This window comes from Hemitrygon akajei, chromosome 27 (assembly GCF_048418815.1).
Source record: "Hemitrygon akajei chromosome 27, sHemAka1.3, whole genome shotgun sequence".
In the NCBI taxonomy this organism is placed as follows: Eukaryota; Metazoa; Chordata; class Chondrichthyes; order Myliobatiformes; family Dasyatidae; genus Hemitrygon; species Hemitrygon akajei.
The window spans coordinates 25686373-25714309 of record NC_133150.1 but is presented as its reverse complement, the minus strand read 5'-3'; the positions used below and the strand labels follow the sequence as shown (position 1 = coordinate 25714309).

Sequence of the window (27937 nt, the reverse complement as noted above, 5' to 3'; positions counted from 1 at the left end):
AACTAAGGCTGCAGCCTGCAACTAACAGGCTCCTGGATCGGGTGCAAAGATGACTGGCTTCATGGCTGTGGATTCACTTTTGTGAACTTTGGTTCTGAATGTTATTTGCTTACTTTTATCATTTGCACTACTTTTTTTCCTGCACATTTGGTGCTTGACAGCCTTTTTTTAATGGGTCTATTGGGTTTCTTTGTTTTGTGGCTGCCCGTAAAGAGACGAATCTCAAGATTGTATATAGTGTACATACTTTGATAATAAATGTACTTCGAACAAAGAAATGGTGGATGAACTGAATAGGTATTTTGTGTCAGTCTTCACTGCGAAACACTTTCAGTATGCCAGAAATTCGAGAGTCTTACAGGCAAAAGTGAGTGTAGTTGCTTTTACAAAGGAAAAAGTGGTTGGGAAGCTGAATAGTCTGAAGGTAGATAAGTCTCACTGACCAGATGGACTACACCCCAGGGTTCTGAAAGAGGTAGATGAAGAGATTGTGGAGGCATTAGTAATGGTCTCTCAAAAATCAACAGACTGAGGAATGGCTCTGGAGAACTGGAAAAGTGCAAATGATGCTCCAATCTTTAAGAAGGGAGGGAGGCAGAAGAAAGGAGATTATAGGCCAGTCAGCCTAACTTCAGTGGTTGAGAAGATGTTGGAGTCTATTATTAAGGATGAGGTTTCAGGGTACTTGGAGGCACATGATAAAATAGGCCAAAGTCAGCGTAGCTAAAGTGCACGCGGAAAGGATGTTTCCTATACTGTGTGAGTCTAGAATTAGAAGGCACAGCCTTAGAATAGAGGGACATCCCCTTATAATAGCGGTGAGGAGCAATTTCTTTGGTCAGTGGGTAGTGAAGCTGTGGAACTGATTGCTACGGACAACTGTGGATGACAAGTCATTGGGTATATTTAAAGTGGATATTGATATATTCCTCTTTAGTCGGGGTGTTAAAGGTGAGAAGGAAGGTAGGAGAATGGGCGTTGAGAGGGATAATAAATCAGTCATAATGGAATGGTGGAGCAGACTTCTGGGTCAAATGGCCTAATTCTGCTCCCATGTCTGAAACTGAAATAAAAAAACCTGTACTTGGATCAAATCATGAATGGTGCCATATATCAAACGAAGACCATTCTGAAATACAGGAAATAAATGTCTATGCAAACGTTAGTCAGTTTCCAAGACTAGCACTGCATTTATAATGCTTACTGTTTTGCTTTAGATTTCTAATACCTCCAGTATTTCAGTTTTGTTCTGCCAATTTTAATTCATCTTTTCTGAATGTATGTCTGACTGGCCATTAATATCAAACTGACGAGTTGTCTATGTATCAACAAAGATATCTGCAATGCATATGCAGTGGATTCCAGTTAACTGGGACACATCAGGACTGGTACATTTTGCCGCAATTAAGTAGCGGCCCAATTAGTTAATGTCTCATGGAAATAGAAGACATAAAAAAGAAACTATCATTTAACTGAGTAACAAATTATATACTTAAATACAGAACAACTCAGAACTACCAATAGTACTGTAAAACTGTGTACTAGTTCCTAACAGTTATCTATGGAGGAATTAATCCAGTGTACGCTACCATGTTCTTTTGACTGAGTGTAAATGAATAAATTCAGTGCCTATATTGTCTTTTCTCATGAAATAGTGTCAACCTTTTTCTGCTTTTTAATTCCGCATTTCTTGGCCCAAATGAATAACACACACATATGCAACTGATGCTGTTTGCTCTAAGGTGTCTCATGGCCACACAAGTGCACATGACCGTAGCTAGTTAGAAATGGTTGCATCCTGCAAATCTTAATTTTCATTGTAACATTTGAGATGATTGTTGATGCCTTCAAATTTTTTTTATACTTCCTAATTTGCTGAAGTAGGGAAATTATTTCTTATTCACTCACAGCCATTTCTCGCACCTCTCTGAACGATTGATATCACAGTGAGCAAAATAGTTCTGATTTGTCTTACCGCTAATTTCTCACCAAATATCAGTGACGAAAATCACTGCTTTTTGAACACAAACACACACAACTGATGCTATTTAAAAACTGTTTGCTCTAAGCACGGTGTAGTGTCTAATGGCCACACAAGCACATGCAACTGACTCTAGTTAGAAACTGTTCAGCAAGTTTTCTCCCCAGCTGAGTGGCATAGTGTCCCAAATAAACTAAGGAAACAACAGATAATTTCTCATTTAGTTTTTGTTTTTTCAAAAGTTGTCTCAAATAAGTGCTTCTCCCAACTATCTGGAATCCACAATATTGTCTTCAAACACTCTGAGACAGGGAAAATTAGTCATTCAGTAGTTAAACTTTAACTATTGGATTGTTAAAGGAATGACCATGGTTTCCAATAACCTATATAATGATTTCAAATAATAGTGCTTGTAGTCTTAATTCATGACAACTAATCTATTTTCTCGATTTTGTCAAGTCAGTCCGAAGTGTTTGAATTGCAGGGACACTAGAGATGTAATGACAACGTTCCTCTATGCTGCTTTCCTCTTGACAGACTCTGTGCCAAATACCATTTGAAGTCACACGGAGTCATTGATGTTAGACCCCAGCTTATCTTTCTTTCTCATTCAATTATGCCTAGCGTGAACACATTTCTTCTCACACAGACAAACCATTGCAGTTTCTTTCTTTCTGTAAACCCCAATTTCTTAAATTATTTGCTGCTTCAGGAGTCTAGTGCACAATGTGCAATGCACTGTATCTCCTTGTATCTCCAATATTACTATACATTCTGGTTAGTGGCTATTAAGGAGAACAATGAGCAGGATTTTATTTGTATTTCAAGGACATGAACAGTATCTACACTAGGCAGAGAAGCTATGGATCAAGTGCTAGAAAATAGGATTAACAAAGATATGTACTCAAGGGCTGGCATGGGCACAGTGCACTGTAAGGGCCTTTTTCTGTGATGTATGTCTCTATGATTAAATGACTCTAAAAATTATAATCAAAGCACTTATTGGCTGATTAGCAATTCCCATAATAGGAATATAATATAAAAAGCCATTGCTGTGAAAAAATCTTTTTATATTTGTGTTATATCTATGAATATATCATAAACATTGCATTTTATTGTCAGAAACACACAAGGAATCAAATGCAGGAGTGATTCAATATGCTCAACGCAGAAGTGAAACAGAAACCAATACACAAAAATAGACTAAAATTACTGTACAAGAGTGAATATTTTCATTCCCTGAATGGGTTTACAAATGCAAGGGGAACATCAAAGTGCGTACAGAAATATAAATTGCCACTTAAATGTTGGTTGCAAATTTAAAAGTAATTTTAATTATTCAGCCATATGCCTAACAAAGCGGAAGTAATATAAATTCTGAATTAAATGAATAAAACTTAGCTTGCTAACCAAAATATTTTATGTTTTCTTTTACAGATGCAGAATTTTCAATTTTTATTTCAGATTTTCAATATTTGTAGTTATTATTCTTTCTTATCCATGCAACTGGAGTTGACAATTCCCTGAAGAAAATAGGGTATATTGTGCCAATAATTCTTTTCAACATACTGGTACATCCTTCACTTATAAATAACCATGATTACAAATAGTCTACTGGAACACTCACTTGATGAAGCATTGTAAGGATTGTTATTAAAATGATGAGGAAGAATTTGTTTAGCCAGAACGAGGCAAATCTGTGGAGTTCTTTGCCAAGTCATTGGGTATATCTAAAGCTGAGGTTGATCGGTTCTTGATTAGTAAGAGTGTCAAAGATTATGGGAAGAAGACAGAAGAATGGGTTTGAGAGGGAAAATAAATCACAGGAGCAGACCCAATGGAATGAAAGGCCTAATTCTGGTCCTATGTCTTATGGTCTTAAATGTCAACAGGTCACAGCTTTTACATATCCACACTAGACCAAACATGCTATAATTACATGCTGCCCTGCTCCCTGCTCCCTCTACTCTCCCTTTGCCTTTTCTCAAGCATGTTTCCCCTCTCCCTGCACCTTCCCCATTCTCAGTCCACAATAGAGACCTATATCAAAATCAGCGCGTACAAAAGCTGGATGAACTCAGCAGGTCGGGCAGCATCCATTGATTGCTCATTTCAACGGATGCTGCCTGACCTGCAGAGTTCATCCAGCTTTTGTATGTGTTGATTTGACCACAGCATCAGCAGTGTACTTTGTGTTTACATATCAGAATCAGGTTTATCATTACTCATATGTCATGATTTCTTTTATGGCAGCAGTACAGTGTAATACACATTATTACAGTGCTGTGCAAAAGTCTTAGGCACCCTAGCTATATACTGTGTATGTGCCTAAGACTTTTGGTTCAGTACTGTACATGATAAATTGATGGCATAAACCATTATTTTTAGATGAAACAAACCCATAAGCAAAATTTCACATAAAATATACTGAGAAACTCCACAGAAATTTGAAATTTATCCTCTTTGGTTCAAATCGCAATTGGTTTCATTCATCTGATGATTCTGAGATGAGCAATATCACATACTAAGCTTACAATTTGTAACATATAAAGAAAAGTTTGATCAAGGGCGAGTCTTTGAGAAGTGAGGGAAGCCATACCCAAAAATGTTTTGAAATGGATATGTTATTAATTTTGTTGGTTACTACAGAAATCTATAGCAAATTTTGCATTTAAAAACTGATTTTCTGTACTTCTGTATGAAATGATGAAATAGCTTATCCTGCACAATTTTCTACAACTTAGACCTTCTGAAAGTTAATGTAATTCACTAAAACACAACAAATGGTACAATACTATTTAGCCTTTTACTTCTGCCACCTCCAACGGGATCCCACCACCAAGCACATCTTTCCCTCCCCCTTCCTCTGCTTTCCGCAGGGATCGCTCCCTACACAACTCCCATGTCCAGTCGTCCCCCCATCCCTTCCCACCGATCTCCCTCCCGGCACTTATCCTTGTAAGCAGAACAAGTGCTACACCTGCCCTTACACTTCCTCCCTCACCACCATTCAGGGCCCCAGACAGTCCTTCCAGGTGAGGCGACACTTCATCTGTGAGTCTGCTGGTGTGGTATACTGCGTCCGGTGCTCCTGGTGTGGTCTTTTATATATATATATCCCGACGCAGACTGGGAGACCATTTTGCTGAACACCTACGCTTGGTCTGCCAGAGGAAGCAGGATCTCCCAGTGTCCACACATTTTAATTCCACATCCCATTCCCATTCTGATGTGTCTATCCATGGCCTCCTCTACTGTCAAGATGAAGCCACACTCAGGTTAGAGGAACACCACCTATATTCCATCTGGGTAGCCTCCAATCTGATGGCATGAACATTGACTTCTCTAACTTCCGCTAATGCCCCTCCCCCCACCCCATCCTTTATTTATTTATTTATATGTCTATCTATATTTATTTATTTCCCCGTTTTTTCTTTTCTCTTTTTTCTCTCTCTGTCCTTCTCACAATCACTCCTTGCCTGCACTCCACCTCCCTCTGGTGCTCCCCTCCCTCTTTCTTTCTCCCTAGGCCTCCCGTCCCATGATCCTTTCTCTTCTCCAGCTGTGTATCCCTTTTGCCAATCAACTTTCCAGCTCTTAGCTTCATGCCTCCCCCTCCTGTCTTCTCCTATCATTTTGGATCTCCCCCTCCCCCTCTCAAATCTCTTACTATCTCTTCTTTCAGTTAGTCCTGACGAAGGGTCTCAGCCCGAAACGTCGACAGTGCTTCTCCCTATAGATGCTGCCTGGCCTGCTGTGTTCCACCAGCATTTTGTGTGTGTTGCTTGAATTTCCAGCATCTGCAGATTTCCTTGTGTTTGTGTAGCCCTTTACTTTTCCTAATCTTGTATGAAGAAATTTCTAGTCCTATTTTAGAAAAAATATTGCGATAATATAATCAGTTGACTTCAGTATCGTAGCACAGGAACTACAGCCACATTCACTATGATGTTGTATTCACTGCTTGCAGACACTGCTGAGAATACACAGTGTGTGTGATGCAACAGGACATCTCAGAGATATTTGGGGCCAAAGTTCCACGATCTTGCATTGCTTCCCCATGTGCAACAACCTACCTAAAATAGCTGTGGAAGCTACATTTTTAATGTCCTTGCTCTTTATAAACTGTAGTTGCTCATATTAAGTGTTGTCCCTGAAGCTCTATTCACCCAGATAATTCTGAAGCCAATGGTGATGGGGCACCTGGAGAATTGACACAGTGAACAGCTCCGTGGTTATGAACCCATTTGTGGTTGTCTACAAGAGGCATGGCCACAAGGAAACAGCATTCATTAGCAAGGATCGCCACCATCTAGGCCATGACCTCTTCTTGCCGTTGCATTCAGGAAGGAGCATTGGTCCCACACCAGTAGGTTCAGGAACATTTATTACCCTTCAACCATCAGGCTCCTGAACCAGCATGGTTCACTCACCTCAACTCTGAATTAATTCCACAATCTATGGATGCACTTTCAAGGTGTCTACAATTTATGTCCTCAATATTATTTATGTATTTATTATTCATTTCTTTGTATTTGCTCAATTTGTCTTTTGCACACTGTTTGCTTGTCAGACTTTGTGTGCAATTTTTCATTGATTCTATTTTATTTCTTCATTCTACTGTGAATGTGTGCAAGAAAATTGAATCCCAGGGTAGTATATGGAGACATATACGTACTTTGATAATAAACTCACTTCCGACTTTGTACATTAAACAGACAACAAAGTACCAGTGATGCACTGAAGTCAATGAAAGCAAATTTCAGAAGCTGTGTATAATGCCTAACTGCTGCCATTCTGTGCATGTAGTACAATTCTGCCCATCGAATCATCATTTTTAATTCTTAGTCCAATTTTTTCCTTCTGCACTCTATTCTTCACTGATACTACCATTCCAGTAAGGTTTAATGCAAGCTCTATGGGCAGCACTTCATTGTCCAAGCCAGCACGTTGCAACAACTTGAGTTGAGTTCAGCAATTTCAGATAACGAGAACTTCCGAATTTCTTTACAGATTTCAGATTTCTGAAATTCACTGTGTTTGTTTTTCCTAACAATACTTCAACTCCATACTTCAATATTCTTTACAGGATTATCTTTAGCCTCCCCCTATTTGTCCCACCACCACAGCCACCGCTATCATTTAGTCATATGTTCGCTCCTACCTTCTACCTGGTAGTTCAGCAGAAGTTCTTACTTAGCTAGTTTCTAGTCAACATTGACCCCAAGGCACTGATGGTGGAGAAGGTGATGATAATGTTATTAAATGTGATGGGCAAGTAGATTTTTCTCTTGTTGCAGATTCTTAGCACTTGTGTTAAATGCCACTTATCAGTGCGTTCTCAAAGTTGTCTAGGTCTTGCTTTATGCAGGCATTGGTGGCTTCATTCACTGAGAAGCCATGGCATGACTTGAAACTTGTGTAAGCATACGCACTTTTGAGACATTTTTATTAAAGGAATAGCAGAAAATATTTGAAAGTGGGACTACTGCCCTAAGAGGTTCTTTTACAAATATCATTAAACTGACAACACAACCATCAATTTTCTTTGTATAAAGGATGTGGTCAATCACTGTAAAGAATTCCAATTCACTTTCATTTTACGAAGGCTCTTTGATTCCCCATTTTGTGAACACTAACTTCTATAATGTTATGTCATGAAGAGAGCCTTTTTGGAGTATAATGGCTTTTTGGAGCCTTTCAGAGGACAATGTCTTCTGAATTCACATGTCCTCTGGTATCAATGCAGATGGAGATATTATTGAACCTTTTCAACCCATTAGTCATTTAATTATCTTGCACCATTTATAAACAGGAGAGAACTGGCTTCCTGAGACTGACCCTGATGGATTCTCTTACTATGTTCTCAGATCCTGGCTGAACCAGCTGTCAGGAGCATTTGCAGACATCTTTAACTTCTCCCTACTCCAATCACCACCTTTAAGAAGACAACTGGCACAGTGCTAGAAGAAAACAAGGTAATGGCCATTGAAGCTTGATGGCTCTGATGAAGGGTCTTGGCCCGAAACGTCGACAGTGCTTCTCCCTATCGATGCAATGCTCCTCAGACAGGATGAAGAGGTCAATACTCCCCAATGCCATTAGGCTTTACAATTCAACCGCCAGGACTTAAGAACTTTTTAAAAGCTATTATTAATGCTTTTTGAGATAGTGATTTAGATGCATATCATATTTTTTTTACTGAGTTAAGTATGTTATTAGTTTTGCTACAACAAGTGTATGGGACATTGGAAAAAAAGTTGAATTTCCCCATGGGGATGAATAAAGTATGTATGTATCTATCTATCTATCTATAGATGCTGCCTGGCCTGCTGTGTTTCACCAGCATTTTGTGTGTGCTGTTGTTTGAATTTCCAGCATCTGCAGATTTCCTCGTGTTGGCTCTGACATCCATCATGATGTACAATGAGAGACTCATTATGGCACACATCAACTCCAGCTACTCAATCTTCAATTCTCCTACCTCCAAAACAAGTCTACAGTCCATGTCAACTCCCTGGCCCTACATTCATTCTTGAACATCTGTATAATCAAGACACCTCTATCACATTGCTATTTACTGATTATATCTCCACCGTTAATATCATAATTCTAAACAAACTCATCCCCAACCTCCTTGGCCCAGGATTCTGCAACTGGCACCTTAACTTCCTGACAAACATCACACTTTTTAAGAACAGGCAACCAGATCCACAATTATCCTGGTGCTCCACAATGCTGTGTCCTCAACTTCTTACTATACAGCCTACATACTCACAATTGTGTGGCCAAATTCTGCTCTAACTCCACTTACAAGTGTGCAGATGACACCAACTTTCTGGCCAGATCTCAAACAACAATGAAACAAGAGTACAGGAAGGAGATAAGGAGCTTAGTGGCATGGTGTCATGACAACAGCTTCTTCCTAATGACAAAATAGTGAAGGAGCTAATCAGTGACTTCAGGAGGTGAAGTGAAGTGTACATCTGTATCTATATCAATGATGCTGAGGTGGAGATAGTTGAGAACTTCAAGTTCCAAGGTCTAAATACCACCGACAATTTGTCCTGGTCCAGCTATGTAGATGTTACAGCCAAAGAAGCACAGCTAGCCCTTTAGTTCCTCAGAAGGCAGGGAAATTCATCATGTTCCTGATGACTCTCACCGATTTTTACAAATGCACCTTAGAAAGTGTCTTATCCAGAAGCATCACAGCTTGGTATGGCAACTACTCTGGCCAAGACAACAAGAAATTGCAGAGAGTTGTGAATGCAGCCCAGTCTATAATGCAAATCGTCTCTTGACTCCATCCACTTATTGTTGCCAAGGGAAAGCAGTCAGTCAACAATCTACCTCCCCCCCCCCCCCCCCCACCATCCCTGTCATTTTCTCTTCTCCCCCTCTCCATGTTGGGCAAAAAAGACAAAAGTTTGAGAACACCCATCACCAGGATCAAGGACAAATTCTGTCCCTCTGTTATCAGACTCCTGAACTGACCTTTCAACTGGTAACTATGAACCATTGATCTAACAATCTACCTCATAGTTGCATACCTGCACTGAACTTTCCCTCGAGTGGCAAACACCTTATTCTTCAAACTCTTTAACCACCTTGATGCAGTAATGTACAGCGTGATCTGTCTGGATGGCACATAAAGAAAATCTTCACTTTTTCTTGGTACAAGTGACCATTATAAACCAATACCAATATGAATCAGTGCTGATGAGAATAAATGTTGCAGATATTTGCTGGTATTTACAAAGGTAATGGACAACCAAAAGTGATTGCTCCATCAGCAGTCCATACTGCTTCTAGAATACAGAGCACAAGACTCTCTATTTATTCCTTCTCTGGGAGTTTAAGTTCTGTGTTCTTATATCTTGAACCTCAAATATTATAGAATTAACTTCAAGAACAATCATCCTGTTGTATTACATATAAAAATAGAGTGGTGATAACTTCTCTGCATCACGGAAGCCAACATCCTCCTCAGTGTATTTGATCGCATCACGTTAAGTTTTCAAATTGGTTGCAACAAGAGATATATTCAACTCCATTTTGAAGGACTGTCAATTCTTTCTGAGGTATTTTTACTGGAAACTTACTCTTTATATGCCTTTATTTGATTTTGAAAACTAAGACGTCTCCACTTATTTTACATCTCACTTTAAGCTTGATAATGTTAAAGCATACCTTATTTCTTTCTACACTTCCAACCAAATATTTGCAACATGCAAGGTTATCAGTTTTTGTGTTAGTAATGGAACTGTTTGCTTGCGTTGCAAACTCCAAGCACACCACTGAAGAACTCACAAGACGGTGTGAAAAATATAAATGTCACACAGATAGAATGGGCGACTTTTTGTGTATGATTGAGAGTTCTTCATCTTGATATGCAAAGCAGCAGCAACTTGATGAACTTGAACGTTTTAAAATGAAAATAATGTTAATTTTCATTAGAAATATATAATAATAGTATGAGAATAATAATAGTATAAAATCCTTTTTAATGTGCCTGTTACCTTGACTCAATCTGAAAGTGCTCACCTGATTGGCCTCTCCTTAAGTCCATAAGACATAGAAGCAGAATTAGGCCATTCAACCCATCGACTCTGCACTGCCACTCTATCACAGCTTATTTACTTTATAAACTTGTAAAACTGAACTCAACCAAAACCCTCAACAAAAGAGGTCTTGCAGATGTTGGAATCCAGAACAACGCACATAAAATGCTGGAGGAACTCAGCTGGTCACAGTCAGATCACATTCATCAGGTCATGAAAAGGGTCTCGGCCCGCAACGTCAACTGTTTATTTATTTCCATAGCTGCTGCCTGACCTGCTGAGTTCCTCAACATTTTGTGTGTGCTGCTCATCCAAAATCATTCTGCCCAGGTTCAAGCTTGCACAAGTTCCAGTCATTCATTGCAATTGTTCTCAATGGTTCAACCATCGGATCTCAGTCTGGCAACACTATAATTCTAAAACTCTCCTCTGTATTTCCAAATAGTTTTCTGTCTCACCATCCCTTTTGCCAAATCTCAGAAACCTTCTTCTGCCATGCAACTATCTATCGTTTATGTACTCTTCAATTCCAGCCTCTTATCCATCCTGATTTTTTTAAATTAGTTTTTTTGTGCATTTTCTACATCGCTACAGATAGAAAAAAAAAACCCAAATTAAAATGAAGAACATTAATACAGTGCAAAAATAAACATACAATAATAATATAATACAAAAAAAGATAATTGAGAAAGCACCCAAATTGAAGACATGTAAAATTAGTATCCTCCCCAAGCCCCGCAACAAAAAAAAACTCCAGACCAACCACAACACAATATAGAGAATATAAATCAGGACATTCAAACCCCCAAAACTGTAAATACACTTAAAAACAGAAGATATTAATGTCTACTACCAAAAAAAAAAGGAGCTGAAAGCAAGGGACCGAAAAAAAAACCTTAGTTAAGAGGAAGGTTATGAAAGTACTCAATAAAAGGTCCCCAGACCTTATGGAACTTTATATCCAAATTAAGAACTGAATAATGAATTTTTTCAAGGTCTAAGCAGGACATAATATCATTAAGCCATTGAGCATGCGTGGGCGGGGCAACATCTTAGTCGAACTCAAACGTAAATCTGTCTCACCCAAAAAACCAAACAAAGCAATTAAAGGGTTAGGTTCTAGGTGGTGATTCAGAATATAAGATAAAGTTATGAAGACATCTTTCCAAAATTTCTCCAAGCTAGCACAGAACCAGTACATATGAATAAGAGAGGCCTCGCCCCTTTTGCATTTATCACAAAGAGGACTAATATTAGGGTAGAATCGAGATAGTTTAGATTTAGACATATGGGCTCTATGAACAATCTTAAACTGTAAAAGGCAATGGCGAGCACAAAGAGAGGTTGAATTAACCGATTTGAGAATCGAGTCCCAAGTCTCATCAGATAAGGAGATATTTAAATCATGCTCCCAAGCCATTCTAATTTTATCCGCAGGGGCACGCCGTAAGAATGCTAATTTATCACGAATAAATGATATTAAACCTTTACCCAGTGGTTTAATAGAAAGAAATAAATCCATAACATTTTTCTCGGGCATTTCAGGGAAGTTAGGAATTAAAGGATTAATAAAGTGTCTAATTTGGAGATATCTAAAAAAATGAGCATTCAGCAGATTGAACTTAGCAGAGAGCTGTTGAAAAGATGCGAAGCGATTATCAATAAAAAGATCTTCAATATGTCTAATGCCCTTCCTATACCAATCATGGAATGTTGAATCATACATAGTAGGTTAAAAAAAGGTGATTATGTAAGATAGGGCTAGTAAAGGAAAACCATCCTGATTTTGATCACTGCAGTGGTTACAACCAGCACCTCAGCCCAGATTCTCAAATTCCATTTGTAAACCACTCCATCCCGTTATTTCACCCCAACACTTCTTTATTATGATAGTCATAGAGGCATAAAAAGGTACAGCACAGGAACAGGTCCTTCGGCTATCCTCCAATCTTCTGGTACCTCACCGGTTGGTAACTATGACTTAAATATTATGACTAGAGCCCCGGCAATTTCTGCACTTGCGCCCCGCAGTGTTCAAAGGAACACCTTGCCAGGCCCTGGGGATTTATCCACCCTAATTTGCCACAGGACAGCAAACACCTCCTCCTCTGTAATGAGTATAGGGTCCATGAGGTTGATGCCTCTGTCTCACTTCTATAGGCACTGTGTCCATCTCTTGAGTAAATACAGATTCCATAAAATTACTTAAGACCTTCCACATTTTATTTGGCTCCATACATGGATTACTGTTCTGATCTTCCAGAGGACCAATTTTGCCCCTTGCAATGCGTTTGCTCTTAATATATCTCTAGAAACCCATAGGATTTTCCTTCACATTGTCTGCTAGGGAAAACTCATGCCTTCTTTGAGCCCTCTTGTTCTTTTTTCTTAAACTCCGTAAGCACCCCATTTGTTCCCAATGCCTATACTGGCTATGCACCTTTTTTTCTTAACCAGGGCCTCAATATCTCTTGGAAACCAAGGCCCCTACACCTGTTATCTTTACCTTTCATTTTGACAGACACATACAAGCTTTGTACTCTCAAAATTTCACTTTTCAAGGCCTCCCACTTACCAAGTATACTTTTGGCAGAAAAAAGCCCGTCCCACTCCAGATTCCAAAATTCTTTTTGATACCATCAAAATTGGCCTTTTTCCAATTTAGAATATCAATGACAGATAGGACCACCTAACATTTGCATATTTACTTTGAAGCTAATGGCACTGTGATCACGAAGTGTTCCCATACATAAACTTCTGTCACCTGCCCTGTCTCATTCCAAATAGCAGATCAAGTATCACACACTCTCTAGTTGGGACTTCTACGTACTGATTAAGGAAGCTTTCCTGAACACATTTGACAAACTCTATCCCATCTAGTCCTTTTACAGTAGGGGAATCCCAGTCAATATGTGGAAATTTAAAATCACCTACTATAAAAACCTCGGACATTTGGGCGGTCTGCAATTTAGCCCCATTAATGGAAGACACAGGATATATACATCCCAAAGAGGAAGAAGTATTCCAAAGGACAGATAACACACCATGGCTAATAAGTCAAAGTAAACATAAAAGCCAAAGAGAGATGAAATAAAAGAGCAAATATCAGGGTGAAGTTAGAGGATTGGAAAGCTTTTAAAAACCAACAAAAATCAACTAAAAAAGTTATTAAGAATGTAACGATGGAATATGAAAGTAAACTAGCTGCTCAATATTCCAAACTGCTGAGATTTGCTGTCTTTTCTACTCATTTGGTGAACTGACTGAAATACGTCTTCTCGGGCTTTCGATATCGTCAACTCGGTGCTGCTCAAAGCTCCAAACCAATCCGAGACGCTCCTTTGCTACTCAATCAGTGAATGGGTGAACTATGTCCTCTCATAGGTTTCCCTGAAACCTACCTCGCTGACCAAGCATTTCACTAAGTGTCCCAATATTCTTGAATATCAAGTTTGCTTCATGATTATCTAGTGCTTTTGTTTGTTATGTGCCATGTCAAATGACATGTTTGATCATGGTCTTTTCATGACCATGATTGTCCTTGGCAAATATTTCTACAGTTGTGGTTTGCCATTACCTTCTTCTGGGCAGTGTCTTTACAAGAGGGGTGACCCCAGACATTATCAACACTCTTCAGAGATTGTCTAGCTGGCATCAATGGTTGCATAACCAGGACTTGTGATATGCACCAGTTGCTCATCCAACCATTCACCACCTACTCCCATGGCCTCACATGACCCTATTTGAGGAGGAAGGGTGCACTAAACAGGTCCCACACCTTGCCCAAGCGAGACCTGCAGGCTGGTGGAGGGATGGAGCACCTTACACCTCCTTGTGTAATGTGAAAAAGTCTAAGGAGTTGGTGGTGGAACTGAGGAGGGCTAAGGCACCGGTGACCCCTGTTTCCATCCAAGGGGTCAGTGTGGACATGGTGGAGGATTACAAATACCTGGGGATACGAATTGACAATAAACTGGTCTGGTCAAAGAACACTGAGGCTGTCTACAAGAAGGGTCAGAGTCGTCTCTACTTCCTGAGGAGACTGAGGTCCTTTAACATCTGCCGGACGATGCTGAGGATGTTCTACGAGTCTGTGGGGGCCAATGCTATCATGTTTGCTGTTGTGTGCTGGGGCAGCAGGCTGAGGGTTGCAGACATCAACAGAATCAACAAACTCATTCGTAAGGCCAATGATGTTGTGGGAGTGGAACTGGACTCTCTGAAGGTGGTGTCTGAAAAGAGGATGCTGTCCAAGTTGCATGCCATCTTGGACAATGTCTCCCATCCACTCCATAATGTACTGGTTAGGCACAGGAGTTCATTCAGCCAGAGACTCATTCCACCGAGATGCAATACTGAGCATCATAGAAAGTCTTTCCTGCCTGTGGCCATCAAACTTTACAACTCCTCCCTCAGAGTGTCAGACACCCTGAGCCAATAGGCTGGTCCTGGACTTATTTCCACTTGGCATAATTTACCTATTATTATTTAATTATTTATGGTTTTATATTGCTATATTGTCTACACTATTCTTGGTTGGTGTGACTGTAATGAAACCCAATTTCCCTTGGGATCAATAAAGTATGTCTGTCTGTCTGTCTTTGGTTGAGACATAGCTCCAACCCACCACTATTGCCGTGCCATGGGCAATTTAACTTTGCTAATGACACTCCATATACGCCAGCTCATATTGTTGTGGATTTCTCTCTTTACCACTTTCGTATTGAGCATCCCTTGAGCAGAATTGATACTTTGAAGTGGACTGTAGATAAATATTGGAATTGATCCACATTAATTTAATGGTAAGGTAAAGGCAAGTGCTTAAGTACAAAGTAAAACTTATGATCAGAGTATATATGTGTCACCACATACAAACCTGCGGGTCTGTTTGATTCTACGTACCGTTTTTCTGTTAATTCCTGGCCGAACTGCTGCTTAATGGCAGAGCTGATGAAAATGGGTATCTACACTAGGATTCATATAATATTTTACCATTTTATTTGGATGTATCTCATTCTGAAGACTGTAAAATCAGAGACAAGTAAATAGTCCTTAAGTAATTCCAGCTATATTAATCCAATACCTATTTGGCTGAAATGTATTGCATTTTAATTTCAATTACATTAATTATAAACCTGAAATGTTCTCAGCCTTCCCTAATAAATAAACACCAACACTAATATTTTTAGAACTCAGTCAACAGGTTACTTTTTTTCTGATGTTGGGAACAGATGTTTATAATTTGATGTAGCTGCAATCAACTTTGAAAGCCAGAGTGTGGTCGGCTGTGGAGGCCCAGACATTGGGTATATTTAAAGTGGAGGTTGATAGGTTATTTATTAGTAAGGGTGTCAAAATTACAGGGAGAAGGTACAGGGATGCTGTTAAGAGGGATAATAAATCAGCCATGATGGAACAGCAGAGCAGACTCAATTGCCAAATAGCCTAATTTTGCTCCTATGTCTTAATTATTAAACATGTTGCAGTTATGCTCTTATGGTCTACTCATTCTTACCATTATGAGTCACTTTATCAATGAAAATTTTGCAAAATTTCCACACTATTTGCACCACATTTATCACTGACACACTCCAACCCTCGAATGGAAAGTTCAAGGTAATTGAAGTGATTGGAGGGAAAAGATTTGGCTTTCAAGAAATCAGGACAATATTCTAACAGTTTTAACAGACAAGGTTGTGAGATATTGCTGTGAATTTCTGATGAAGTATCATCTGCCACATGGAAAGCCTCGTTTATGAATGTGATTTCTCAAGATTGCATGCAATAAATAGTTGGGAATTAAAATCCCATTGCTTTAAAGTTTGTTTAACTTTCATGAAAATTGAGTTAAGTTTCAAAAACTCAAATGCAATCACAGTGAGAGAGAAGCTTGATTTTTAACAATGTGTTATTTTAAAAGCTTCTTAAGAATATATTATTCATAAGTTACCTGACTGACATTTACATGGATATTTCCCATTAATGTTACCAATGAATATTTGTTTAGAATTAATAATAATCTTCACAAAGTAGCAAAAATGTGTTCTAATACTGATAGCTGCAGAAATTATCTCATTCCTTTTGTTGAACTAATGAACACAAAATCTGTTTGCAAAGATTCTGGCTAGGTGATCAATTCAAGCAGTAGAATGCAATCTCATTATCAAAATCTTTCCCTGGTCGGTGATATACCAAAAGTGCTGAAGATTGAAAAATGGAAACAATTTCATGCTACCACCTCTGAATTTTAATCTGCTACCTCAGAAAGATGAGATTCATGTACAATCGTAAATGATGTACAATACAATTTGGTTAATTGCTTTGTACGAAAAGAGTTTAAGAAAAGATCTCAGCAGCCTGCTGTTTGTCACCGTCTGTCCTTATCTCCTCAACAGCAAAAAAATATGGAAGAAAGTTAAAGGAAACCTGTCTCGTGGTATTCAGCCTGCAATAAACGGCAGGACTCTTATGAGCTTTGGTTACAGAGTACCTGGAATGTGATTACATAGTTTCCTGAAAGAGTGTTCCTATGCTGTGCTGTTCCTTGTTCTAACTTTTTTTGCTAACCATACACAATGGGCTGGGTTTTCCTTGATATGGACCTGCCTTCTGTGAAAATCTCGAAGTTGCATTAACTTTTTGCATTCACATAGCTCCTAATCAAGCCTCCACTGCCAAGCCATTCCACAAAGAATGCCCCCCACCCCCTGAAGCAATTAGGCCACCAGTGGCTCAAACCGAGACCCTCGCCATGGACTTCCCTCAAGACATGCGAGCCACTGGAAGGTCTTCCCCATTCACCAAGCTCTCTGATGATCAGACACATCGAAAAATAGATGAATAATTTCAAGAACTAAAAATAACTATTTAAAGAGCAATTAATGTGAATGAAATAAAATCTCATCATTAACTAAAGTAACAAAAATAAGAGCTTTTAAATGAAGGACAAGAACACCATTCAAATTAATGAGGCTGTGCCAGACATGTCAACCGAGTACCCAGTTCAATCAGCTACTCTGCTGAGCTTGATCAAAAATCATCCTTCGTTCTACCTGAAATCCATCCTAGGTTGCATTATACTTTTGTGCCCACACATCTCCCGATGTCCTGGAGGCTACAGTTACCCACAGACGCCAAGTCAGCCTTCTTTGGCTTTAACTGAGTCTCCAGCCATGGACTGCCTCCATGGCTTTCATGTGGTGTGAAGGCTTTTTCCATTGTGATAATCAGAGGCATTTAGAAATAGTTGGAAAAAAAATACTATTTTAATTGCAAGTACTTGAATGAAGTAAAACATTAACCACAATAATAAACTTTAAGCATTTTAGCATCGGTGGCAATCCAGCACATTAGTTCACAAAACAACCCAGCACTTGTCACTAAATCCATGGCCCAGTAGGAGGTCAGATAGGCTGGCATCTGACCTCCAGCACATCCTATCATGCATTACTGTTTGAGTGACTGCAGATATCTGGAGCATGTTGACAGATGACAACAGTGTCAACCAGTCCAATGGAACTATGGTATTTTTTATCTTCATTTTTCAAAAATGCTTACTTGTCCTGTAGATGCCTTTCCACGGAGTTATTCACAACTCATTACTCATTTTCCTGTGCGCGTAAAGGCCACAATTCTAGAAACCTACCTATCGTAGTCACCGTTGCAGAGAGCCCGCACAGGAATGCAAAACTGTTGCCACACAGGATTCAATGTATTTTTCACCACCTCCGTTTTATGGCAAATTGTGAAGCTAGAAACACAAATAAAAATGAATTCCAAACTGTCAAAGCAACAAATATAATTATTTCCTGTGGAAAGTTTTAGAAAGCTGTGCACATTATGTCAAAAGTGTCACAGACACTCTCTTGAAATAAGTGCATGCCTTACCTTGCAAGACATGTACTAAATTTCATTATCTACATGATGTTAATGAAAGACCAAGTTACACATTCCTTCATGTTATTCCCCAAGAGCATTTATGGAGAAAGACTTTATTTCTAATTGCATTCTAGAACAATAGTATAGATTTATATTGTTCTTTGAAATAGATAATGTCTTGATTTAGAGGCAATTGCAACAGAAAACATTTGTCCTTTTGGACACCAAGTTGGATTCAATCACGATTAATTTTTGGCTTGTTTTGCATGTGCATCTGTTATCAGGTTCTCAGCAAAGATTGTTCCAATTAGCAGCTTAATGGTCCAATTTAATATCAGAGAATGTATACAGTATACAAACTGGAATTCTTACTCTTTGCAGACATCCATGAAACAAAAAAGCCCCAAAGAATGAATAACAGAAACATGATACAACCATAGTATTTGCACATCTTGAAATTAATTTACATCTCTGTTCCATTTCCCACGTGACCTAAATATTTTACCCACCAAACCAAAATATACTCCAAATTCAATTGATATTGTTTGACATCCCTGTAGCAAGCTACCTTTGCTGGTATATAGCAAAAGGATAATAATGCCTGGCCTTGAATGATTTTACACGTCACAGGCAATGTTTATCTCCAATGCCAGAAAGACCACTTTGCTATTATTCAACATCTTCAAATAGCTATTAGAACATGTGTCTTTTAAAAATCTGATGAGGTACATCACACTGGTCTCAAATTCCTTCCCCTCATAATATTTAAAAGTTCTTTAATTAATTGCCAGAAGCTGATGCAAAATCATCCAAGATTATTCGCTATTTTTTCCTTTTTTTAAAAAAAAACCACAAGCTGAATATTATACTTACGTTCCATCTTCATTGCTTCGATAAAAGACCATGAAAGGATCTGACTTTCCAAAAAAATCTTTCTTGTCCAGTTTATTGGCACAGAATTGCATAGTTGTAACATCCTGCAGCAGAAATAAACAGCATTGGCTATAACAAAGTAAGATATTTTTGGCTGGCACTTCTGAGCATCTTCATTGATTCTAAAGTTAGAGGCGAAATACTGTACCTCCTGGCTGGCATTTGCCTATCTTTGTGAACTTCTATCATATTATTTTTTTAAGCCGTAATTAACCTTGCACACTGCAGCATGATTCTGTGAGTAAAGAAAATGGAAAAAAAAAGGTCTCGGGGCCAGATTCATCACAAACAAACATTTGGGGAGGATTATCTGGTCCCTACTTGGAAAGCCAGCTCAATATCTGGACATTTGCCAGAGAGTTTATTGCTACTAAAAACAATAATTGAACATAGAGGCAGCCACATGACTTCAGATTCTAATTCATAATTCCTTAATAACACAAAATAATTTGATTCTGAAGGAACAAAGTTCTTTTCCTTATCTTAATCAGATAAAGATTTATTTCCTTAAACACACCATCTAAATTTAGCATTTTAATTTATGTTACAATAAATAGTCTCTTACGCTCTGGGCTTCATCTGCAATAACTACCCTGTGTCAGAAGCTGAAGGTTCTTAAAGAGAAAGTCAAATGATTCAGTATTCAGGATGAACTCCTTTAAGGCACAGTTATTGAAGTTGTTCGAACAGGTAATTGAAAGTTCCAGAGGTCAACAATTATTCCCTTTAAGAAATACTCTGTGCAAAGACTTCTGGGAATGGTACATGCTCTCAAAATGTATTTTATAATGAAATAATGTTGCCTCAGGATGGTTCTGTAAACCATTTATTGATAAGAGAGTGAATTATTTATTGAGCAAATGGTGAAACATGGTGTAAGATTAGTTTAGCAGGGACTGTGTTGGTGATATGCTCTGAAAGAATGATACACATTTAAGCCACACCAAGATGATGAGACACAGATATCAAATAAAATTCATGCTCCCAAATCAATGTGTAGATTGTGACATTATGGAAGCTACTTCACACTATTTATCACGTTAGCCCTTAATTATAGAGTGGAATTCAATGGGTTTCTGCTGCTGAAAATTGTACCTCCTAACTAGAAGTCATAATAAAAATTAAGAAATTTCCCAGTAGCCAAGGAAAAGTAGAGAGCAGCCCACTCCTGGATAAGAAAGAGGGAATTCTCTATGCTTGGGAGTCCAGCAATCTACCCATCAAGAAACAGTGACGTAAGAAGGACACACTCAACAGCAATATCACCAAGGTGTCGTTCAAGACATCAGTTAAGTAGTAGAACATTTTATCAAAGTCAATGAAGAGCTCAATAACTCCCAGCTCCCATTTGATTACCTCAAAAACAATATGTGCTTTAGACTTCCTTTATTCAGTTTCATGATCAATCCCTCATACACTTAGTACTACTCTGAAACTCAAACACCCAACTCACATCTAACTCACTTCTAGCTTTAAAACTAGAGATGATCACTATCACATGTGCACACACACACACACACACACACACACACACACACACACACACACACACACACACACACACACACACACACACACACACACACACACACACACACACACACACACACACACACTTCTATTACCACAGCCTAGTGTCTCTGGTCACATTCCACTATCCTGTCATTTGTAACATATTATGCTTTTTTTGTCTGTATTAATACCCTCCAACTGTTTCCATTAATTGATTTCACTACATAAATTCCACAACTTATCTCCATGGCAACTACAGCTTCACCCTAACACAGATTTTTGCTTTGTCCTATCCACCCACCTCCATCTTCAGTACAACTTAAAACTACCTTATTATTCTCTTATTCCTAGTTCCTAGAAGGATCTTCCGCTTTAGATGTTAACAATGTTTCTCCTTCCACAGGTGCTGGCTGACCAATTGATCATATTCCCAACATTTTCCTTTTTTTTTGACTGAAATGCATTGCATCATGCCAAAACACCTCTCTTTCCATTTTTTTTTCCCAGAGAGAGAGTCACAGGATTGTGTCCATTGGTTCAACACTCTGTGAGAATAGCTGCCAATAATTGGTTTTGGCTGCCACAGAGTCCCAGGCCAGTAGAATCATTGAAGATGATGGTGATCCTTATCCTATTTCTCACATAATACTTCTCCCTTATCCCAGTGTACTTTTGGAAAACCATCAGGGTTTGGGGAGTATCATGGCAGTCCAGAAATCAGCCCACCAACAGATTTCTAAGATCACTGATGAATGCCTTGCGGAAGTATCAGCGGTTACTTCAGCTTCCCCTCTCAGGAAGGTATTTATGATCCTACCGTTGTTATTCTTAGTGTTGCCTGTCAGCCAACTAGCAGAAACATCTAGCTGATTGCAGTCAAAAGAAAATCTGCAGATACTGGAAATCCAAACAACACGCACAAAATGCTGGAGGAACTCAGCAGACCAGGCAGCATCTATGGAAAAGAGTAAACAGAAGATGTTTTGGGCCGAGACCCTTCATCAGAACTGGGGGAAAAAGGAAGGTGGGAGAGGGGAGGAAGAAGTTCAAGGTGATAGGTGATATGTGAAACCGGGATAGGGTAGGAGTGAAGTAAAGAACTGGGAAGATGATGGGTCAAAGAAATAAAGGGCAGGAATAGGAGGAATCTGATTGGAGAGGACAGAAGCCCATGGAATAAAGGGAAGGGGGAGAAACATCAGAGGGTGGTGTTGGGCAGGTAACAAGATAAGGTGAAGGGAGGGCAATTACCAGAAGTTTGAGAAATCGATGTTCATGCTATCAGGTTGGAGGCTGCCCAGACGGAATACGAGGTGTTGCACCTCCAACCTGAGTGTGGCCTCATTGAGGCAGTAGAGGAGGCCATGGACTGGCATGTCAGAATGGGAATAGGAAGTAGAATTGAAATGGGTGTCCACTGGGAAGTCCTGCTTTTTCTGGTAGTCAGAGCATAGGTTTTGACAAGGGAGTTATGTAGGAAAGCAAAAGGTAGGGACAGGAAAAGATGTGCTTGGTGTAGGGATCTCAATGGAGATGTGCTGGATGTGGAGGCTAGTGGGGTGGTAGGTGAGGACAAGAGGAACACCAGCCCTGACGGGGTGGCGAGGATGGAGTAAGGGCAGACGTGTACAAAATGGAAGAGGTGCAGGTGAGGGCAGCATTGATGGTGGAGGAAGGAAAGCCGCTTTCTTAGAAGGAGGATGTCACCTCATTAGTTCTGGAATGGAAAGTCTCATCTTGAGAGCAGATGTAGCAGTGGCAGAGGAACGGAGAGAATGGCATGTCATTTTTACAAGAGACAGGGTGGGAAGAGGTATAGTCCAGGTAGCTGTGGGAATCAGAGGGTTTATAAAAGATATCAGTAGATAAACTCTCTCTGGAGAGAGAGAAGGAGAGGGAGAGAGAGAGAGAGAGGGAAAGAGAGGGGGGGAAGAGAGAGAGGGGGGAAAGAGAGAGGGAGGGAAAGAGAGAGAGAGGGAAAGAGAGAGGGAGGGAAAAAGAGAGGGAGGGAAAGAGAGAGTGGGAGGGAAAGAGAGAGGGAGGGAAAGAGACAGGGGGAGGGGGAGGGGGAGAGGGGGAGAGAAACACTGATGGAAATGGACCAGGCAAATTTGAGAGCAGAGTGCAAGTTGGAGGCAAGGTTGATGAAGTCAACAAGCTCAGCATGGGAGCAGGAAGCAGCACCAATGCAGTCAGCAATATAGTGTAGGAAAACATGGGGAGTGATACCAGTGTAGGCTTTGAACATAGACTGTTCCACTGAGCCAACAAAAAGGCAGGCATAGCTGGGACCCATGCGAGTGCCCATGGCTACATCTTTGGTTTGAAAGAAGTGGAAAGAGCCGAAGGACAAATTATTGAGAATGAGGACCAGTTCCACCAGACCGTGGAGAGTGGTGGTAGAGAGTGTGGTAATTTCTACTTTACAAAAAGACCACTCGACAACTTGATGGCCAAAAGAGCATCTTTATCTGGGACGGCAAATGATATTTACAATACAGAGGCTTCCAGGTACCTCGTTCAGCATGGGTGGAGGAACTATATACAATGCATACTGGGAGTAAAAAGAGCGGAAGTAAAGACCCCGCCAATCCCGGATCCAGCCTCTTGCTACCAACAGCTTCCCGATTAGTATTAACTTACTTTTAATAATACTCACATTACAACAGAGGGGATCTGGATGGGTCTGTTGTCCAGAAAGAAGTGAAGAGCTTTAATGCCCTCCGGATGGGAGGTGGAGGTGTACACGGACTGAATGTTTATGGTGAAAATGAGATGATCGCAGCCAAGAAACTTGAGGTTATTGAAAAGATCCAAAGACGGTAACGTAAGAAAGGACAGGCAGGTTTGGGAACTTGGGTAGGAGGTAGAAATAGGAGGTGTGGGATAAGGGAACTATGAGGTTGTTGGCAATGGATGGGAGATCCCCAGAGATAATAAGGTCAGTGATGGAGTGATGGTGCGGGTGACAATGGCCTGGTGCTCCTTAGTGAGTTAAGTAAGAGGAGGTGTCTGAGAGTTAGCAGCTGGACTTGGAAAGACATTCCGCCAGACTACTACAGCACCCCCCTTATCTGTTGGTTTTGATGGTGAGGTTAGGATTAGTATGGAGAGATTGGAGAGTAATGCATTCAGAAGGAGTGAGGATAGAATTAAAGAGAGGAGTGGTAAAGTCGAGATGGTTGATGTTTCATTGGCAGTTGGCAATGAAAGGATCCAGAGCAGGCAGAACACCAGAGCGGGGTGTCTAGGAAGAGAAGGAGCAGGGGTTATTAGTGCTGGCTGGAGAGCCTTTGCCAAAGATGTAGGCATGGAGACAGAGGCTGCGACTGAAGAGCTCAGCATCATAGCAGGCACGGAACTCACTGTGGTGTAGGCGCAGGGGACAAAGGTGAGGCCATTACTGAGGACAGAACGTTCTGCTTCAGAGAGGGGAAGGTTAGGGGGAATTGTGAAGACACTGAATTCATGCAGGGGATTGTTTGCTGCTTGGCCCATTGAATTCCTCCAGGAGATTGTTTGTTGCCAGCAGATACTTGGTAGTTCACAGTGAAGCTGAAGTCCCAAGGATGGCCAGATTGTATAGTCTATTGCAGTTTTCTCCATTCTAGACAGCAGGCTTCTAGCAGCTTGGCTATCTCATGGAGGAAACACTGACAAAAACACGCTAAACATCAGTATTAATGCTGTGCCAAGGGTTTGCACGGACAATTCAATTGGAATATACTATTTTCAACCTTGCTTCACCATTATTAAGATGATGACAGATTGGAGTGCAACTTACCCTACTCTAAATTCCTGTCTATCCATGATAACCTTGCACCCTTTTGCTTAACAAAAATTTATCTATGTCTGCCTTAAAAACATATAAAGACTATCTCCGCCAATCTTTCAGGAAGAGAGGCCAGAGCTTCATGACCCTCTTAGAGGAAAACAAAAATCACCTTAACTCTATCGCAAATGAGTCACTCTAACTATAAATTCTTCCACAAGACAAAACGTTACAAATTACTATCAAATTAGTCCCCTCATTCTTCTACACTTCAGTAGATAAATGTTGTTGCAGAACGGTGACACATTGCACGCCGATCTCTGAAAGTCTATTCATTACGTCTACTCTGTTAAATCTGAATCCTGTGAATCTGTGAATCACCTTGTCTGCCTGCCCTGTACTTTCTCTCTCAATGGAACACTTTATTCTGCATTCTGCCCTTTCCCTGTACTACCCTATAGATGGCATGCAAAACAAAGTTGTTCACTGTGCCTCAGTACACATGAAAATAAGAAAGCAATTTACCAGTTTTACAAATCTACCTTATCTAGCTTTTCTTCATAAGAGATCATTGTTTCATGTTTGTATGATCTTGACTTGAAGAGAAATTGTCAAGTATTTGCTTTATAGTCATGCCTAAACATTGTTGAGAAAGGGTGATGATTTGCGTTCTTGACCCATGTTAGGATCTGTAGTGAACATATCCCTAAACATCTAAAAGTGTCCCAGAGCAAAGAATGATAGATAGATAGATAGATACTTTATTCATCCCCATGGGGAAATTCATCATTTTTTCTAATGTCCCATACACTTATTGTAGCAAAACTAATTACATACAATACTTAACTCAGTAAAAATATGATATGCAACTGAGATCTTAGTGATCATAAGGAGGATTGCTCAGTCACAGCTCTGCTCGCATCAGGCGGCAGTTGTCAATGATCTTCTCCTTGGAAATTTTGGCCTCCGTACTCACTGCTCATCGTCAGATGCACAAGACATCTACACTGCCTTGATATTCTGGGGAGAGGCAAGACCATTCCACGTTTTGTATCTCCCACCTACTTAGCCTTCCGGTCTTTATCATCTCCCCGTTATCAATTTCTACGGTGTAATTCGCGGGGTGGGGGGTGTCTTCTTGTTAATGTTTTCCCATATTTCACTGTGCAACATATTATGTATTTTATATTTCAATAATATTTGAATAATCTTGCATACATATTTGTTGATTAAGAATTCTTGTTTGTTTAATTAATTATGCACTATATGTAAAACAAGTTAATTGCAACTGTCACCCTGCTACCATGTGATACATGTGCGCCTTGCTTACAGTAAACTCAAAGTTTCATCCGTATTATTGGACTCCCATGATTTTCTTTGAATAAGCTTAATGTTTTGAAGTTACAAAACGTAACACTGCATTGGTTCTCTGTACCTAGTGGTTTAACCTAGTGTGATTTGCACACAAAATTCCAAGTGGATCAATAACCCGTGTGTTGCAAAGTCAACAATATGCAAACTAGTGTCACCAATGGAATCTTCTCTGCTGTCACAACAGAGAGAGGGAAATGACATTGACAAAGCTTCGAGCAGAAGGAGGCTTTCCCCACTCATGGCTTTCCTGCACTCATTCTCCTCTAGGTACTTCCTTTCCTATAAAGAGTGTCCAGCAATTCTTCGCATGTTGAACACCCTCTGACATTTCAGACAAAATTGTAATTTGGCCACTGTGTGCACCATCATAAACACAAGAGACTTCTCAGATGCTGCAAATCCAGAGCAGCACACACAAAATGTTGGAGGAAGTCAGCAGGTCAGGGAGCCTCTATCGTGAGGAGCAGCCCAGTCCTGATGAAGGGTCTCTTGCCTGAAACATCATCCATTTATTCCCTTTATAGATTTTGCCTGACCTGCTGAGTTCCTTCAACAGTTTCTGTGTGCTACTCTGCGCCAGTGGGTTATTAGACAACAGACTGAATCAAAATTAAGCCAAATCTGACATCAGATGAGACTGAAGCACTTCAGACTTAATTAGTTACCAAACCCCACAATTTTCTTGTTTACAGGGCTAAATCAAACTATCAAAGACAAAGGCATATCGGTCTGAAATCTGCTAAACATAAGGCCAGCCCGGGTTTATCATCATGGCCTACATCAACTATAACAGCAACAACATATAAACCTCCTACAACACAACTAAACATCTAGCCCCTCTTTATCAGACCAAATCAGACATCATAGCATATAGATAGATGATCAAAAGCTGGAATTCAGAAATAGATCTGGGCTTAGATTTACCTTTATGGGTCATCTAATCGTTAAGTTAAATTTATAAAGCTATTGGAAGGGATATGATTGATTTTTTTAATAAAGCACAGTTTAACAAGCACAGTGCTTTTTTTCATAGTGACTTGCTTCTGCAATTTAATGCAAATTCTGGCAATATTTTCCTTTGGCTGTGAGATGATAAAATTTATATTTGACTAACTTGACAAGAAAATTATGATAAAGTAGAGGTGCACACAGTAAAATTTATGCAAAAGTCATAATGCATGGAACTGGCAACTAGAGAGAAAAAAATGAACTGATTCTGTACAAGAAAGGCTACCATGACTTCAAGCTCAGGCTCCTTACAACGGGCTGTTCTGCTGCCAATGCCTGACTTACACAGAAAACAATACAATGTGCTGTGGAATTTAAAATATCATCAGTTCCTACATCGTGAGTATTTTTCCCGTATTTACATAACAGACTACACAAAAGCTTCATGATTTATTCAGATTTAATCTGGATTTTAACAATTGGAAGCACTTGATTTATTATAAATATCTTGGGCCCGGTTAAGCACTAAATATTTGGCGGTTTCATATCACCAATATAAACTTCTTCTAGGCAGGCACTAGCAACTTTACTTGCTGGCCATTCATATTTGTTTAATAGGTCAGAAGGAAGAAGGTTGTGTGAGCATACAAATGAAAAGTGTTCAAACATGCTAACCTGACTTCGCAAATCAACAGATAAATCCTTTAAAATAAATCTCTCCAGCAATGCTTTATTCTATTGCAAGAGATTTAGGTAACAGCATTTTATTCATTTGTTTTTAATTTAATTTTGGGAGTTAAATGATGAGCTAATATCACCAACAAGGAGGTCTCTTGATGTCTTTATGACATTAAAGCCAGTGAAGAAGCTGGAACACGTTGCGTTGATGTGTAAAATCTGCTGCTCGATTTGGCCAGATCTGCTGATGGCTCCATGAATTACTGTGAATAATAGAAGGGAGCAGCCTCTTCAAAA

At 39.6% G+C, this 27937-nt stretch overlaps 1 protein-coding gene across 1 annotated transcript in view; it reads right to left on the bottom strand.

The window, feature by feature from the left end:
* Positions 1–27937, bottom strand: part of LOC140717189 (copine-8-like) — a 659086-nt gene that overhangs the window by 295853 nt on the left and 335296 nt on the right. Inside the window, exons 9-10 of the mRNA XM_073030487.1 lie at positions 19297–19400; positions 18191–18295 (exon numbers count right to left, since the gene is read on the bottom strand). Of these exons, the coding sequence (XP_072886588.1) occupies positions 18191–18295; positions 19297–19400 (209 nt within the window). The remainder of the gene's footprint in view (positions 1–18190; positions 18296–19296; positions 19401–27937) is intronic.